This window comes from Gekko japonicus, unplaced genomic scaffold (genome assembly GCF_001447785.1).
Source record: "Gekko japonicus isolate JY-2015 unplaced genomic scaffold, Gekko_japonicus_V1.1 scaffold862, whole genome shotgun sequence".
NCBI lineage: Eukaryota > Metazoa > Chordata > Lepidosauria > Squamata > Gekkonidae > Gekko > Gekko japonicus.
In genome coordinates this window covers 31,876-49,321 of record NW_015173699.1, presented here as the reverse complement: position 1 = coordinate 49,321, position 17,446 = coordinate 31,876, and the positions used below count along the sequence as shown (strand labels likewise).

General features: G+C 41.8%; 1 protein-coding gene across 1 annotated transcript in view; it reads left to right on the top strand.

Moving 5' to 3' along the window:
- Window positions 1-430: 430 nt before the first annotated feature.
- IL31RA (interleukin 31 receptor A) overlaps window positions 431-17,446 on the top strand; it is a 31,917-nt gene continuing 14,901 nt past the window's right edge. The window contains exons 1-9 of the mRNA XM_015423213.1: window positions 431-470; window positions 526-819; window positions 1,073-1,193; window positions 1,868-2,043; window positions 5,523-5,656; window positions 9,739-9,901; window positions 11,111-11,193; window positions 12,268-12,490; window positions 15,856-16,038. Of these exons, the coding sequence (XP_015278699.1) occupies window positions 431-470; window positions 526-819; window positions 1,073-1,193; window positions 1,868-2,043; window positions 5,523-5,656; window positions 9,739-9,901; window positions 11,111-11,193; window positions 12,268-12,490; window positions 15,856-16,038 (1,417 nt within the window). The remainder of the gene's footprint in view (window positions 471-525; window positions 820-1,072; window positions 1,194-1,867; window positions 2,044-5,522; window positions 5,657-9,738; window positions 9,902-11,110; window positions 11,194-12,267; window positions 12,491-15,855; window positions 16,039-17,446) is intronic.

Sequence of the window (17,446 nt, the reverse complement as noted above, 5' to 3'; positions counted from 1 at the left end):
CTCTTCTATTATTTATTTATTTAAAACATTTATTCCATTTCTCTGGGAGAAAATGGTTGCTTTGAGAGGTGGACTGTATGGCGTTATAACTTCAACCCCACCCGTCCCAGGCTCCACCCTCAAATCTCCAGGTATTTCCGAACCCAGAGTTGGCAGCCCTAAGTACTGGCCTTGGTAGACCAGTTATGGTGTGATGCCGTATAAGGCAGCTTCATGTGTTCATGTGTGTTTGACTTCAAGAAAGCAGGCGAACTCATTCAGCCGAAGTCTAAATGAGTCCGAAGCATTTTCATGGCAACATTTTGCAAGATGCAGTAACTTGGGAGTATATAGTGAAGTCATGTTTGTGCCAAATCAAAAGTTATGTTTGTGCCAAATTTAGCCAATAAGGAGTCTTTCATGGGGAAAGAGTAGACCCAGGTACACATAAATGGAGCGGATCCGCGTCACTGGTGTAAGTGTATTTGCATGTGTGTGTTTGTTGTTACTCTAAATGTTTCTAATCTAAGTGATTTTCTTTCATAGATGAAGATGTGGGACATCATCAAGTGTTCCCGTTGTCCCCTGTGATCGAAAGAGGTTCAACCCTGGAACTTTTTTGTAGTCTTGGCAAAAAGCTCTATCCCTATAAAAATGCAAGTCATATAATCTGGACACTGAATGGGGATAGGATTGCAAAAGAAAACTATATAATTGTCAATGATTCCGTCTCTGGAGTTGTTATCCATAATTTCACTTATGAAGAGGCTCATGTGAAATGCTATGTTGATTTTCCCATCGAAAAGCAACATCTGGCTCGCACTGAAATTAAATCAGGGTGTAAGTAAGCTTGAATGTTTTGAATCAGAGATGCGTGTTATAAGAAGTGTAACATTATTTATGAATATTTAACAAAAGTATGTGTGATGGAGTAAGGGCGGGAGTAATGTTTATAGCCGTGGAGATAGTAAAGGTTTAAACAGTTCCATACAATGAAGTGTTTTCAATGTGAAACTGTCCATGCATTTCTGTTATACTAAATACAAATTAGTGCCGGAAATATCCACTCTGTTCCTTGTTCCTTTGATTATAGTTCCACCATCAGCACCTGAAAATATTTCTTGCATTGATAATGGGGGCAAAAATATTACTTGCAGTTGGACTTTTGGACGCGATACATACATTGAAACAGATTACACAATTATCGGAAAACAGTAAGTGCTAACTGATCAGCCATTATGATATACAAAACAATAACAAGTCATTTATAGGTATGTGAACTGGACTCAATTGGTTACGGACTCAGCAGGCAGTCCCATAATTATCATGTTGCTTGTTATTTATTCATTTATATATGAATTCGCTTCAAGGTGCTGGGGCCTCCTTACCTGAGGGACTGCCTTTCCCCACATGTTCCCCAGAGAGCCCTGAGGTTGGGGTCTCAAAATCGCTTGGCCCTCCCTGGACCCAAAGACGCCAGGCTGGCCTCTACCAGGGCCAGGGCCTTCTCAGTAGCAGCTCCATACTGGAGGAATAAGCTCCCAGAAGACATCAGGGCCCTGCAGGACCTTTACAGTTCTGCAGAACCTGCAAAACGGAGCTCTTCCACCAGGCCTTTGATTAGGAGCCGCTTCCAATAACAACTGAACTGTGGTAAGGCCCTCTATGCCATCACCAGTAGCCTGTGATATACTGTTCATGGCTCCAGTATCTGGATTTAAGTATCCACAAATGGGGCCATGTTGAAAATTAGATATATTGCTGTTCAACCTGCATTGTTCTTTTCTTTCTGTTGAATCTGGAATAATTTTTACTCAACAACGTCTTTAAATTTGTTGAGCACTTTTATCCCACAGATAATGTTTATTAATGTACTATTTTTCAACAGAGGCCGCGAATGGAAAAAAATATTTTTAAATAACACCTGGAAAAGCAAGAATGGTTCAAGATCTCATAATTTCCAAACTACAGTGTTTTATCCTTCATTTTGTATTCAGTTGAAGCTAGAAAATCCCTTGGGGAAAGCAGAGTCACAGTGTGTTTCCCAAATATCAGAGGAAATATGTGAGTTATAAAATAAACTATTTCAAATAGTGATGTAAGAAACAGACAGAATTTGTACACTTCGACAGACATATTCTATGCAGAGCTTTTGTAACAGAAGAACTTCAGCAAGATTTCTGTGTGGTAGAAATTGTGAGGCAAAAATCATAAGAGCACTTTAAACCACTTTAATTATCAGCTGATCATTTCTCCCTCTCCCCCTTCAATCAATATACATTTTCTTTACACGTAAGTCATACTTAGTTTACATATCACCATGTACCCCTTCCAGCAAGTTCAGGAGAACATACACAAAAGTAAGCAGCTATATTTTGATGTGTCATACCATTGGTCCATCTAACTCAGAATCTCAAGAAGAGTGTGTCATTTTAATCCTTATGCTTCTGGTTGGTTCTGCAGTCCTAATCTATTGCCCTGTTTATTGAATATCCCATCCTGTCATTTCTGTGTAATGTGCCTTGAATCCAAGTGAGAAAGGTGGTCTATAAATAATGTAAATAAAATATATTTTTTTTAAAGTGGAGATACCAGAGATTGAACCTGAGATGTTCTGTATGGCAAGCAGATGTTCTGCTACTGTCTGTCTGTTCCCGCTGCCGCACGTCTCTTTTGATGTGGCTCAAAAAAGCCGCACTTTGGCCACGCCTATTTCCCCCACTGTGACCAAGGCCCAAGGTGATCAAGGGGTTTGGAACTTTAGGAACGGCTGGGGCTTTTAAGTTCAAAGAAAAGAATACTGGGGAGACACGATAGAGGCTTTTAAAATCATGCACTGGGCGAGGAAAGTGGATAGAGAACACTTTTTCTTCTCTCCAGTAATACAGAATTCGTGGCCACCTAGTTTCAGGAGGGTAGCCATTCTGGTCTGCAGTAGCAGAGCTCAATCTGATTCCAGTAGCACTTTAGAGACCACAAGATTTTTGGGGGTGTAAATATTCAAGAATTAAAGCTTCCTCCATCAGATATTCCCATTAAAGCTGATGGGCAATAGATTCAGGACAAAAAGACTCCTTAAGTCAGTGTGGGAATAAATCTCTGCTAGTGAATGTTGTGATGGGCCACTGGGACCACTGGGCATCTCTTACCTTATGTTCTTACGCAGTGGCAGTAGTGACAAGAACAGGCAAATCTGCAGAGAAAGAAAGCCCTTGGTTCAGCCCGCTCATTTGCCTGCCCCCTCATTATAGTGGTGGAGCAGCCACTGTAGCTCTGGCTTCCCTGGTGATCCATCCTTTGACTCCAGCACTACAAGCTTCCAGCACTCCAGCTTACTCCAGCTTCCTAACCAGTCTCTGTCTCTCACTCTGCCACCCCAGCCTCCTACTCCATCCCCAACATGGCTGTTGGACCATGTCCCTGCCTTGGAAATGGATAAAACATCAGACTAATTACTGAGTAATGCTACCTCAGACCTACAGGTGTCCCCCCCCCCCCATACATCTGGATATACTCTGAGCAATTAATCTGGATGGCTGGTTCTCTACAGCTGAACACAGAAACCAGACATCTTTGATTTGTTGAAATCGGCATCACAATCTTCTGTTGTATTCCTAGTGCTTCCAGTTGTTCTTTGGTTGGCTTTGGTTAGCTAAGGATACCTGGGATAAGCTGATATCTAATTCTCTGACTTCCAGGATGGTATAGAGAACCTTTATCACACACAGCAGGAGGGCTGTGACTTTGTCTTTTTCCGTCCTCCCCAAATTCTACTTTGATGGAGGCATCTCAGGGAAGAGGGGGACAAACACCCCACTCTACACCGAAAGATGGAGGGAAGGAAATTAGATGGCATGATTTGCAAAATCTGTAACTCTGTAGCCATGCCCTTTCAATATGGCCTTCATGACCTGCTACCAGGACTTCTTATGGGAAAAAGTGTCACCCACTCTCAACCACCACTTAGAAAAGGTTAAACGGATCGTCACTGATTTTTAGAGCTGAGGCACTTCATCTCACCAAGCAACAAATTCTAACATCTAAGTATGTTATGGTATGTAGCTCTAAGACTATGGCCACTGCAGCTATTTTCCGGCATCATACATGGCTCTAGTCCTTATCTCCTGAGGCACTGGCTAGGATAGAAGACTCACCTTTATTTGTTCAACCGCAAGACTGATGTAGAGCAGCTACCTGGATCCAGCCTTCCACCTTTGTGAAGCATGATTCCCTTGATGTCAGAGCCAGAGCAGATGCATCCTTTGACAGGGCAGTGCTTAGGTCCTAAATGTACCTTCTCCCAGACAGGTCAAACTTTCTAGTTTGTATGCATCAGAGTAATGAAGAAGTAAAACAGGTTGCTTAATATAAATGTTGTTCTTTGAGTGCTCACCAGTGCGTTCATATAACACACCCACCTTCTCTGCAACAAGTGCTTTTAACTTGCTGCATTGTACAGTCAAGTTTTGAAAGGGACTGGTCAGGAAAGTACAATTCCTCTCCCTTGACCATGTGTCATTGGAGGTGCATCTTGGAGGGGACAGTACTTCACTAGGCTTGCCAAGTCCCCCCGAGGGGCGGGGAAACCCCTACCCCAGAGGCCCGTTCCCCGCCGCCAGCGGATCGGGCCCCAGGGGGAACCCCACCCCCAAAGCACACTATGTGCACATCACCCGGAAGTGACGCAACCACGCCGGGCACGCTGGGGGCGGGGCCACGGTCATCCGAGGAAAAACTCTATGGTTTCCCCTCGGATGGTCATGGCCCCACCCCCAGCGTGCCCGGCGTGGTCGCATCACTTCCGGGTGATGTGGTTGCGGCACTTGCGCGCTTTGCGCACGTGCACTCTTGGAGCAGCACTGGAGTCCCCCGCTCCAGCGCCGCTTCGGACTTGGCAACCCTATACTTCACTTAAATGCTAGCTTTGGGAGTTTCCAAATTGCTGTGACTCAAGAACGCACAGATGACCCCCTAAAAAAACAACTGGTAAGCAATTTGGTTTGTTTGTTTTTAATTGCCCTGAAGAGCAAAATTTGGTTTTGGATCTGTTTCCAGGACTCTCTGAGGGATCTAACTACTGACTCACTGTGGTATTTTTCCCCTGTACACTTTGATGAAGAAGTTGCTCAACTCTAGTCTGACTTGGATTGTACAGGAAAGGCAGGGACAGTAACAGTTGACGTTATCTGCTTGCTGCATTCACTTGGTTCAGTATTAGTTTGAAGTTGGTGGGGAGGCAGGATGTTCAATCCTGCTGTAGTTCTTGCAATGTGAACAGGGGAATCTGTTTGTGGCACAACTGGACCAGACCCTTTCTTGAGCACATAGTTCACCTTTTTTGCTGGCATAAGGTTACTTTTGTACTAGGTGAATAAGAAATATCCACTGGTTCTTGAGATTTCACACTAAGGATCCTGGGCCTACCTCCTCTACATACTCCCTACCCAAACAGAGTCTTTCCTGTTGCACGCACCCATTAGATTAGTGGACATGGTATGTTGCTTAATATTAGAAGGCATGAGAGCTTTGTTTTTCTGTTCCAGTGAAGCTTGGACCAACTCCTGTGAAAGTGGGAAAAATTCCAGGGATGAAGAAAATGCTAAGAGTTTCCTGGGAAAGAGATATGGATAGAAACAAGTGCCGGATTCGATACAGAAACATGAAACAAAATGACTCTGTGAGTTGTATCTTAATTATGTGGTATTTTTCTAGATTTTGTAATCTAATTTCTGTAGGTCAATTTTCTGTTAAGATATGATTCAGAATGCTGATATTTCTGCCTGGGAAATGTTAAATAACCCTGCTTATCCTCTCCTTGATGCCTTAGTGCTTTAGCTTAAGCGAGCAACAGAGGGAAGAAACCTACAGGCAAAGTTTGATCCCTGTGTTGCCTGGAGAGTATCTTTGTTGAGCACTACCTGGACATGTGCAGAGCACAATAAAAACCCTACAGCAGTTAATTGTTCGGGGGGGGGGTGTTATTCAGTGTGGAGAAGGGGTACGGGCAGGGCTCTTTTTGTAGAAAAAGCCCCGCAGGAACTCATTAGCATAATAGGCCACACCCAACAGCAGAAACTCATTAGTATATTAGGCCACACCCCTGCCAGCACAGCTTATTAGCACATTAGGATACACCCCCATGTTACCAGAAGTGTGGTTATCCAGCCACACCCACCTTTTGCTTGTTATTCTGTTTACCTTGTTTGTTCTCAAAACCCAGGGGTTTTTTTGTAGCAGAAACTCCTTTGCATGTTAGGCCACACACCACTAATGTAGCCAATCCCAATGAATTTCTGCTGTTGGGTGTGGCCTATTATGCGAATGAGTTCCTGTTGGGCGTGGCCAACTTGGGAGACAGCCGGAACTCTGTTCCTGTGCGTTCCTGTCCAAAAATAGCCCTGGTACGGGAGATGGGAATTATACAGGATATCATTTTGATTAGAAAAGAAACCAGTTATTATACACATCCCAGGGCTTTTCCACATGTTCAACTTACTCCTCATTTCCTTGGCAGGCAATCCACAGCCACTGGAATCAGTCTGGGTAGTTTTTCAGCATGTCTGCCCTTCCTCTGCATTTTCACAGTTGTGGAGTCAGTTTATTTTTTTCCACATGTGCCTTCAGTGATGAGAATTTTTAAGGGAGGGTGCTGTTGTCATTGGTGGTATCACAGTACTGTCCCCTTTTTAAAAAATGGCACTAAAATATTGATATATCACAAATCATTGTAATGATAAACTTAGCAAGTTCTGTGAATTCCCAGCTCTCTCTGTGTTTATTTAAAGTAATGCTAGGTTGGAAGTACCGGTAGGTGACAGTGAGTGGGACAAAGAAAACCAGCAGAAACATGATGCACAAGGAAGAAGCTGACTCAAAATCAACTTCCAGAAAAAAGATCAGGGTAAAAGTGGTCTCAAAAGAACTAAAAAAACCCTATGGGAAAACTGGGGAAAAAACCCAAAGTGGAAACCAAAGGCCCAGAAATGCATGTGGAAATCAGGGGATAAATGAAGCAGTATGAGGCCAGAACTGACTAAAAAACTCATGTGGAAAAGCCCATGGTCAAGAAAAACAGACAAAATAAAATTTAAACAGGCCTGACTTTTACTTCCTGAAGCAAAATGCAATACCTACATCTCCAGGGTCTTCCTATCTTTTGGGTGTCCACCCTGGGATATGTGACTAAACTGGTTGCTCATCAGCAACACTACATAGAACAAGAAGGAAGGATTCCAGTCTGGTGTAGTGGTTAAGTGCGCAGACTATAATCTGGGAGAGCCGGGTTTGATTCCCCACTCCTCCACTTGCACCTGGCTGGATGACCTTGGGCAAGCCGTAGTTTTGATAACAGCTGTTCTTGAAAAAGAGCCGTTTCTGTCAAGAGCTCTCTCAGCCCCACCTACCTCACAGGGTGTCTGTTGTGGGGAGGGGAAGGAGTTTGTAAGCCGCTCTGAGACACCTTTGGGTAGTGAAGGGGGGTATAAATCCAGTCTCTTCTTCTTCAAAAAAAAGAATACTTGTGGAATTTCTATAATTGGTTTAAATCTTAATGCATTAGTATTGAATTGGGTGATCTGTTCTTGGGTTTAGGGTCCCACTAGAACTCCCTCATCCAGTAAGGTGTGGGTTTTGTTACAAGCTTGTTACAAGGTATAAAAATACAGATATCTATATTAAGAGCTCTGGCCAATCTCTAGTACCCCGATGTTTTTCCCAGGCCATCTTGCTCCACTAGTCCTTTTTCATTGCCCAAACTAAGCACAGCTGAGATTGAATACATGCATAAAACAATGGGGTATGTAGGGATATTTTGTCAAACATCAGAAAAGGAACTTCTTTGGGAAAAACTTGGCTGGATGTTTTTTGGCTCATCACAATGACCCATTTGGTCTTTCCCTCACAGAGCTACTATTTCCATTCTTACCTTTGGTCCGATCATCTGTAGTCTCTAAAAGTTGATCTTTGAAATTATCTGATCCCATGTTACATCTTATCACTTCTGTCACTGAGAACTAAGCCTTTTTTAACCTTTCTTTTTACTCTTCTTCCATTTTAACATACCTGTCATTCTAGACAAGATCATACTTGGGGGCTTCTTATTTTCTTTTTGTTCTGCAAAGTTTGTTTAGGATTTTCCACACCTTTCTTTAAGATTCCTTTCTTGTACCACTTCCAGAAGCATTTAAAAATATTTTGTCCATTGTCCTCATGAGATGAGTTGGCTGCAGAAATAGCTTTATGGGATGCTGTTCATCAGGCACTTCTATACCAAATCCATTCAAATTAACAGTACCTTGTTCTGTAGATTTATCAATTTTTTGGAGAAGATTTCTTAAAACCACAGTATTTACTTAATATTTACTATTATACCCACTATGGTTCATGGTTTCCTCAGTTCCTTTTCATTTGATAGTTCCGCTAAGAGATATAATTCCAAAGAAAGAAAGAAAGAAAGAAAGAAAGAAAGAAAGAAAGAAAGAAAGAAAGAAAGAAAGAAAGAAAGAAAGAAAGAAGGAAAGGAAGGAAAGGAAGGAAAGAAAGAGACTAACTTTTGATTTTGATAAGTTCGCACCAATTGAGAACTTCTTGTGTTGATATGCCTTTTACCAAATTAGTTGAACTTAATCATTTAGAGGCATCAGATGATTATATCCTGATTCACTATGTATTGGCAGATGCCCCATTCTTCTTCAATTGGTTCTTTTCTTGAACTCTTGCCTTCCTAGGATATGTCAATATCTTACCCATTTGTGCTACAAGGAATGATCTAATTCCATATTGAGTACTTCACATACCATTTTCCTGTGTCATTACAGGGTCGGTCTGACTTGTGTAAAACCTTATGCAAGAGGTTTCGATAAAGCCCTTAGTCATTAGCTTCCAAATTAATTTGGCCGTTAATTAAAACACTCAGCTCATCACCACCAGTCTTCATTAACATGGCTCTTATATAGGTTCTTTTTAAAACCACAGTTACAAAATATCTGTATAGTAACTGTACAATCATGAACAGAGCTACACTCATTGTAAGTTCATTAAAGGCAAAGAAGACCACAGCGCTGGCAGCAATCTGGCTTTATGGGCTTGTGTTTAGGTAGAGCTTGGAGATATGCAGCCAACACTGATTCCGCAGACACACATATCCTTGCAAAGATTAGTATTAGATGGGCAAGGAAGGTGAGGAAGAAGGAAAAGCAAAAAGGAAAGATAGGAAAGACTGAAATAGCCAAGAGGCTTAAAGATAAACAATAGAAGCTTGTGCTGAATACCAGAGGGAGAAGGAAGCCAGTGTAAGGCTGGTATCTTCATATGATCAAAGCAATGTTCAGGGAATTGTGACTTGATGTGTCCAGTGTTCCCTCTAAGCTGAGTTAGTGTGAGCTAGCTCACAGTTTTTTAGCCTCTGGCTCACACATTTTTGTCTCAGCCCAGGAAGGATGGCTCCAGAGCAAACTAATTTATGCAGTAGCCAAATCACTCACTCACAACTTTAATGCCAGTAGCTCACAAAGTAGAATTTTTGCTCACAAGACTCCACAGCTTAGAGGGAACATTGGACTGTGTCCCCTTCACATTTTTACATTTTTCACATTTCCACCTTCCAAAGTGGCCATTTTCTGCAGGAGAACTAACCTTTGTCACCTCAAGGTCAATCTTAAACCACCTGGAGACTGGCAACCCTACTCATGTATTCTTTCATATAAATAACATTTTTGCTTTTTTTAAAAGCACAAATGGTGTTCCTTTCCCCATTTTTAGAAAGAAGCCTACAACTTCACAGAAATGTATCAGCAAAATTATTGTGATCTCACCAATCTGTGGAGTTTTACTGAATATGCTGTTGCCATTCAATGCATTAAAGAGGGATCAAAATTCTGGAGTGAGTGGAGCAGAGAGCAGATTGGAACAACAGAGGAAGAAGGCAAGGAAAACACAGCTGTTATGTTTTAAAATTAGCAGATGTTTTTTATTTTCAATTAAATTTAATCCAGGTTAACATTGGGTTTTGTAATATACATGAAAAGGTCATAAAAACAATAGCTTTCATATCATTTCTGTGTACCAGTTTATAATCAACTGAGTTAGTTGTTAGCTGTAGGGGAAGGGCCTAGAAAAGAATATTTTATGTGTATGGTAAATAATAGAAATAAAAGAAGGACAAACTGTAGCAGTGGGGGAAAAATATTACTAAAAGAAAACAAGAAGATCCCCCCCCCCAGTAAGTAATTAAAGCCAGAGGAGGCAGCTACATCTTTAAAGAAGCAGGAAGAAAATTTTGGCAGCTACAAACAAATGTAGAAACGATAGCCGCAGAAAAGACAGTGAGATGGAATGATACTTGTGCTGGCTTCCTTGCCTGCTTATTTTTATTTATAAAATTTATATCCCATCTTTCTGCCCTTACAAAGGCCACCAAGGCAGCTAACAATTTAAAACATACATGATCATATTTCATTATAAAACTATTACATTCAATTCCTCTCCCAAATGTTTATATTAAAACAATTTTTAAAAGAGTTAAAAAGCAAATAGTTACAATATGTACAAAACATAAAAACATTGGCTAGGAAAGAGGGATCACTGAGGAAAAGCCAAATGAAACAGGTCTTCACCCACTGGCGGAAGACATCAGAAGAAGGGCACAGATGAATCTCCCTGGGGAGAGAGTTCTAGAGCTTTGGCGCCATACCCTGTCCCAGTAAGGTTGTCAACATCCAGGCGGCACCTGGAGATTTCCCCCTGTTACCATTGATCTCCAGACAATCAAGATCAGTTTCCCTGGAGAAAACGGCTGCTTTGCTCTGGAAGATGGACTCTATGACATTATACCCTGATGATTATCCTTCCCTCCCCAAACCCCGCCCTCCCTGGGCTCCATTCCCCAAAATCTCCAGATGATATTTGATACCGCTGTAACCATCTTTTAACTTGAGCAGCTTGCAGTGACCAAGTTAATCTCTGGTCAAACCCAACCCCTAAGTATTTAATTTAGGGGACCTCCTCAATATCATTATCATGAATTTTCCACGAGGTATACTTGAGAACGCATCCCTGGTTGCAGCCATTTTGACAAGGCGTTATGAGAAGGCGGCCTGTGTTTTTCAACTTTCTTTTTCTGTTTTATTAATAGTTCCCTCAAAAGAAGTAGATCTATGGAGAGTACTTGAAAAATGTCAGCCAACAGGATCCCGACTGGTTCATCTTTTCTGGAAGGTAAAGATGCCATTTAAAAAAACCTTAATTTTTATTTGTTCAGCAACCAAATGGCAAATTTTGACTGCTTTATTTCTTAGTAGATTTACCTCAGTTTTATTTATTGAAGAATTGGTATTGTTCTCATGTCGGAAATCCACTGGATTGCAAAAGCCAAACCCTAACCGTGTTTTCCTTGACTCCTGTGACCTCTGGATGGATGCCGTGTTGCTTTTGCATGTCCTTTTAGGCAACACTCTGTTTTTGAAAGCAGGTGGGCTGAATATTTGCAGCAATTTAGGATTTCTTTACCTTTGAAAGAACAAAAGGAGGTGTTCATCTAACCTATTTCTCCAGACTATATCCCAGGAAAGGGTGACAGAAACATGGGATGTTTGTTTTTGTTAGAGGTGGGTGTTAAGTCGTGGGCTTAACAAGAGTCGGAGAGTGATTTCAGCAAGAATGCGGCTTTTATTCTTCAGTTTCAGTACTTCTCCAACACAGTACAACATCAGTCAGCCAGAACAGCTTTAACATAGCAGCTGCTCTGTATTTAAACATTCCCGGCTAATGTAGCCACACCCACTGTACAAATAACAACCTATCAGGTTGAACAGATAATGACCAATCACAAGCGCCCCCGCTCTGTCAGGTGATTGGATGACACATCCTGGGCTAGTGCTCCTATTGGTTACATTAGGATCCTAGCCCAGGCCGAAGCTTTACATTACAAGTCAATGCAATGATTCACACACACCAGTGCAATGCATTCAGGTCACTATGAATACATAACAGTGGGACACATGTAGGCAGCACAAGTTCATGATCCTTATCTGAGAATGCTGTCTTTCTCTGGAGATGGATATTGTGGGGAATTTTTCAAAGAAAATTTCTCCATACCTCAGTTTCCATACCTCTCCATACCAAATACTTTAACCACTACACCGGCTGTCATTTTGTTAATGGCTCTAGGACATCTGTCCTTCTGAAGTAAACAAACTGAAGAAATGCTTGCGTTTGTGTACTCTGACGTTCTAGTATTGTTGTCTATGCTCTTTCATTGCTGCCATGTGCTTTTTGTTTGTTTTTTGACAGCAACTTAAAGAGGATGAATCTTTAGGAATAATAAAAGGTTACAGAATAAAGTGCTTCACCCAAAGCAATCATTCCCTTGTGTGTGCAAGGAACACTACTGACGAGTCAGTTACTGTCTGGGTAATGGAGCAAGCCTATGTGATTAGTGTTATTGCTCATAACGCAGCTGGAGATTCCCCGGAGGCTGTTTTGAGAATTCCTTCATGTGCTGAAGAAAGCAAGGGTGAGTATATGTGTTCAATATGTGTCCCTTTCATCTAGTACAGTAGACCCTTGCCATCTGTAGATTTGTGACTCACAGGCCCTATTACGCACGCACATCTTACTGCAGATTTTCAGAGCAGTAAGCCTTCAGTCTTAACTTCATATTCTGTGCCCACCTTATGCACCATTCTTTTTCCTCTGGTGTATTTATTCTGCAGCTACAATTTTTTAAAATGCCCTTTTCTAAATCGGGGTGGAACATCACTTGTGACATGTGGGGGGTGGAGTCCAAAGTTTTTTTAAAAAATTTACACAATATTCCTATCGCAGCTGCGCAGTAGCATCCAGCACCCTTCCATTTAAATCCTTGTGGTTCAGGTTTTGCGCATGCATTTTCTCATTAGTTCCTTGAATACAAGGGAACAGAAAGGTACTCAGGCAAAGGGGAAAACCCACTGTTGAAACTGAACAGACTTTTTCTGAAACTGATAAGCAGTTGTGAAACCCCATTTTCCATATTGCTGAACACTAGGGGATTCTCTGCTGTGTTATCCGCCACTGTGAAAAATGGGAGAGTCACACGATCTCATAATATGGGGAAACATGTTGAGTGTACAGCAGGTGTGTCAAACTCATTTGTTATGAGGGCCAGATCTGACATAAATGGGACTTTGTCGGGCCAGGCCATGTGTGTCATAAAATGTAATGCCAGGTAGCAGAGATACAAACTTTATAAAAGATATAAACACAATTAAAGATATTATTTTTTTACTTAAAATACAAATATGCTCAAAACAGTAACACTCTTGCCATATTTTGTTTATTTAACAGTCTTTGATTACTGTCACCTCCCAAACATTCCCCCCCCCCGGCACTTAAAAGATGCCTACTGGAATGAACCTGTGCTTGTCATTTCCCCAGAAAATGCTTTCCTGGGGACACCTTCTTTGGGGGAGCCATAACTCGAACCCCATAAATTCAATCCTCACCAACCTTGGCATGTAGGTAGAGGAGGGTTAGCCGGATATCCCTTGTGAGTTTGGTGTCTCTATCATGCTGAGGGGTGTTCTACCATGTCACAAACCTCACAAATGAAACTGGTTTATTTGTGATGTTTCATGGTTCATGAAGCTGGCATACCATGAACCATACCACATTTTCCCAGTTCATGCCCATCACTACTCAACACCAGTTCTCTAGGTGAAATCCATCTGGTTGTCCTCATGAATTACCCCTGCATTGACCCATGTGGATCTATAAGAACCAGATCATCACTGAGACAGTACCCTAAGACCACAATTGTACCTTTAAAGATTGACTACCTCTTTCAATAGTCTTTCAGTAGTCATGTATGGCTGCGAGAGTTGGACTATAAGGAAGGCCGAGCGCCGAAGAATAGATTCTTTTGAACTATGGTGCTGGAGAAGACTCTTGAGAGTCCCTTGGACTGCAAGAAGATCAAATCAGTCAATCCTAAAAGAAATCAACCCTGACTGTTCCCTGGAAGGCCAGATCATGAAACTGAAGCTCAAATACTTTGGCCACCAAATGAGAAGGGAGCACTCACTGGAGAAGACCCTGATGCTGGGAAAGATCGAAGGTCAAAGAAAACGGGGACGGCAAAGGATGAGATGGTTAGACAGTGTCATCGATGCAAAGAACATGAAATTGAGCAAACTTCAGAGGACGGTGGAAGACAGGAGGGCCTGGCGGGATCTGGTCCATGGGGTCGCAAAGAGTCGGACTCGACTGTGTGACTGAACAACAACAAAAATAGGCAGGTATATAGATAGTCAGGTAAATAGGCTTGCCAGCCTCCAGGTGGAGGCTGGAGATCTCCTGGTATTACAGCTGGTCTCCAGATGACAGAGATCAGTTCCCCTGGAGAAAATGCCTGTTTTGGAAGGTGGACTGTTTGGAATTATATCCTACTGAGGTCCCTCCCCTCCCCAAACATCACCATCCTCAAGCTCCACCCCTATAATCTCCAGGTATTTTCCAACCAAGAGCTGGCAACCTTACATAAAGTCACCCCCCCCCCCCCGGCTGTTTGCTAGGGTTCGTAGGCAATAGTTCTTTTCTGTTTTGTGGACTCAGACCATGAATAAGGACAGAAGTAAACAACCATGAGATGGGAACCTCACAAGAAAACAGAGTCTTCTCTAAACTATAATAGGGCCAAGTTTCACTCATACTCAGGTATGTACAAATGACCCAGATACGTACACATGACAGGAAAAAGCCTGTGTGGTAAAGGAAATGGCGAAACTCAAGGTCTGCAATCCATCCTAGGCCACCCCCTCAAGTAATAAGTCCTGCTGTGCTTGATCGATCTTGTGCTGAATAAACCAGTTTCGAATCAGGCTTCAGGCTTTCTAAAATACCATGACAGTAGTAATTCTGAAAACTACTGCCAGAAAGTTACAGAATGTCTATGCAAAAATATTTTCCTTTCTCTAGCTGCTGGTACAGTAACAAAAAATGATGGTGGGGATTTCTTTATTGAAAATGAGGGTACTATAAAGTTGCCTTGGCTACATTCCACTGTAATGACAAATTATGACTTGGTGGTCTTGTACGCTCCACTCCTTTTGCATTTGACTTTACACGTTAGTTAACCATTTCTGCATTCTGAGCAAATGATAGGTTTGCTCTTACATCCAAACCACAAGTGATGGATGGTTTGTTCTGCTGCCTCCAAACCAGGATGAAACTCCTTGAGAATATGGAAGCGATTAACTTCTGATCCACAAATGGGTAGAGATGGAGCGTGTAAACCTAAGGACTTCCTTGTTTCTGTAACTGTAAAAGTGGTGTCTGAGTACCAACATTAGGATACCGTGTCCACTTCTGGTTATATGTGAGCAAGGATATTGCCAGTGCCTAGCCGCAGAACCATTATTCAAACTGGGCTTCATCTTCAAATATATGCACTAAATAATCTCGGTTAGCAAGCAACCACTTCGGGTTCCTTTGGCGGGAAAGACAGGTTAAAGGCTAAACATACGAACAAAACCCCCAAGGTGACAGAAGGCCTCAATGTCCTTCTGTTTACATATTGAACTCCTGTTAGCAAGGACTGTGTTACGCAATTTGAACCTTTTAAATTGCACTCTTTTTTTTTTTTTGCATCCTGTATTGGTTATAGATAAAGTGTACAAAAATGCTCCTATTGGTCTGATCATGTCTTCTGCTACCCTGTCGATGAACGTTACATAACTTTTCTTTTTAAAAGATGAATAAATTGTTATATAACTCTCAGGCTCTTCCTGCTTTTCCATGTGACTCACAATTCAAGAATGTTATTAGTCACAAGTTTAAAATGCTGACCTGTTGAAATCAACAGTCCTGATATTTTTTTCATTTGCAAATTATTGTTCTCAGATTATCCAAGGGTTGTTATGCTGAACGCTTCTGCTTTAAATGAACAAATGACTGTGGAATGGCAAACATCAGATTCAGATATACACAGCTATGTTGTAGAATGGTACGATGTGTTAGAGATGAATGCATCTGAAAGGTCATGGCATTACGTAAGAGATGCCACCAAGTGGACATTTCAGAAAGGTAAGTTTTAGTTCTTGGCAACGTCTGTAGGGTGGAACACATTTTATTTACAGTCTTGATTTTTATTGTTATTAACAGCCTCATTCTTCTGCCTTTCCTTTGGTTAAAAATATACATCGTGCTGAGATATTTTTCACTCAGGAATTACTAGTGTGGTCCCTGCATTGGTGTGCTTAGTGCTGTTTGCAGGTATCCTTGAGTAATAAGCATCAAAGAGGACAGGGCTGTTCTCTGGTGCTACAGTTCTTCAGGCGAAGGTTGGTTGAATTATTGTCGAGTGTTTGTTTGAGAGATCCTGATCATAGGGGAAGATACAGGTGTGGGGGTTTGTTTTATTTTTAGTATTATCTGCTTAGAGGAAAGCCAGAAGTTGATATCAGTTAGAGAAACATTTGAAGCAGTTTTGCAATTCTTCGAGTTGGAAAGAAAGCTAGTCTAGAGAGGGAGGAAGCATTCAGTCCCTTAGCCTGTCCTTCTCTGCCATTGCCGCATGTGCTGTTCTGCATGTGTGACTCTCTCATGCTGACCCCTCCCTTTCCCCACCCTACATGTGCACAGAGCAGAGGATGGACCGGATTGCCCTCAAGGTTATTGGAGGCAAGGCCATGCATTTGGAAGCTTTGTGCAGTGCCCCTTTGTTCAGTTTTCCAACCCATTCCTTCTCTTGGGTCCCAACTAGTTAGGGAACAAAATGAGTTTGTAAGTATTTTAAATAAACAAATACAGCAGTCCGGTTTGGGAGCAGGATGCTCCATTCGAGTCTTGGCAGTCTCATGTGCAGCCTACTTTTAAGTGTGTAGACTTTCTCTTCAAACATTTCCTGGAAAACATGGTTCTGCACAGGCATCCCTTTGGCTGGATGGGGGGTGCTAATTTGTGTGGGTGGGTGCTCTCTGGGAATAATGGGGCAGCGTTGAGAGTACTTGTGTAATGCAGTGAAACAGAAGGAGGGTTGCACAAGGGGCTCAGCTGTAGAGGGGCATTCACTGTCAGAGGGAGATAATGTGTTTTAAGTTTTTGCTACATTTGAAAATGTTTAGTGCAGACGATGGAGCTTTGAAGTTGTATAAATCTTTGCTGGAATCAGACTGGTCGTTGCAGATTTCTAAGTGGTGTAATGGGTGGGGCAGGTGTGGGATTGCTCCTGCAGAGTTCTTACTCTGTGTTTGCTTGGGTAGTATCTGTTGTAAATAGTCAAAAAATTGTTTAATACTCAGACTATTTGATGGATCTTGCTCTATTGGAAAGAAGAGATTTCTTTGCTTTTTAAAAATACTTTATTCTAAGGGAAAAGGTACACGGGATTGCTACAAATTAACAAAACACTAAGAGCTACATTTCTAAGCTTCCTATACTGAAGACAAGCACACACGTAATGGTGGAGATTTCCTCCTTCTTCTTGACCCCT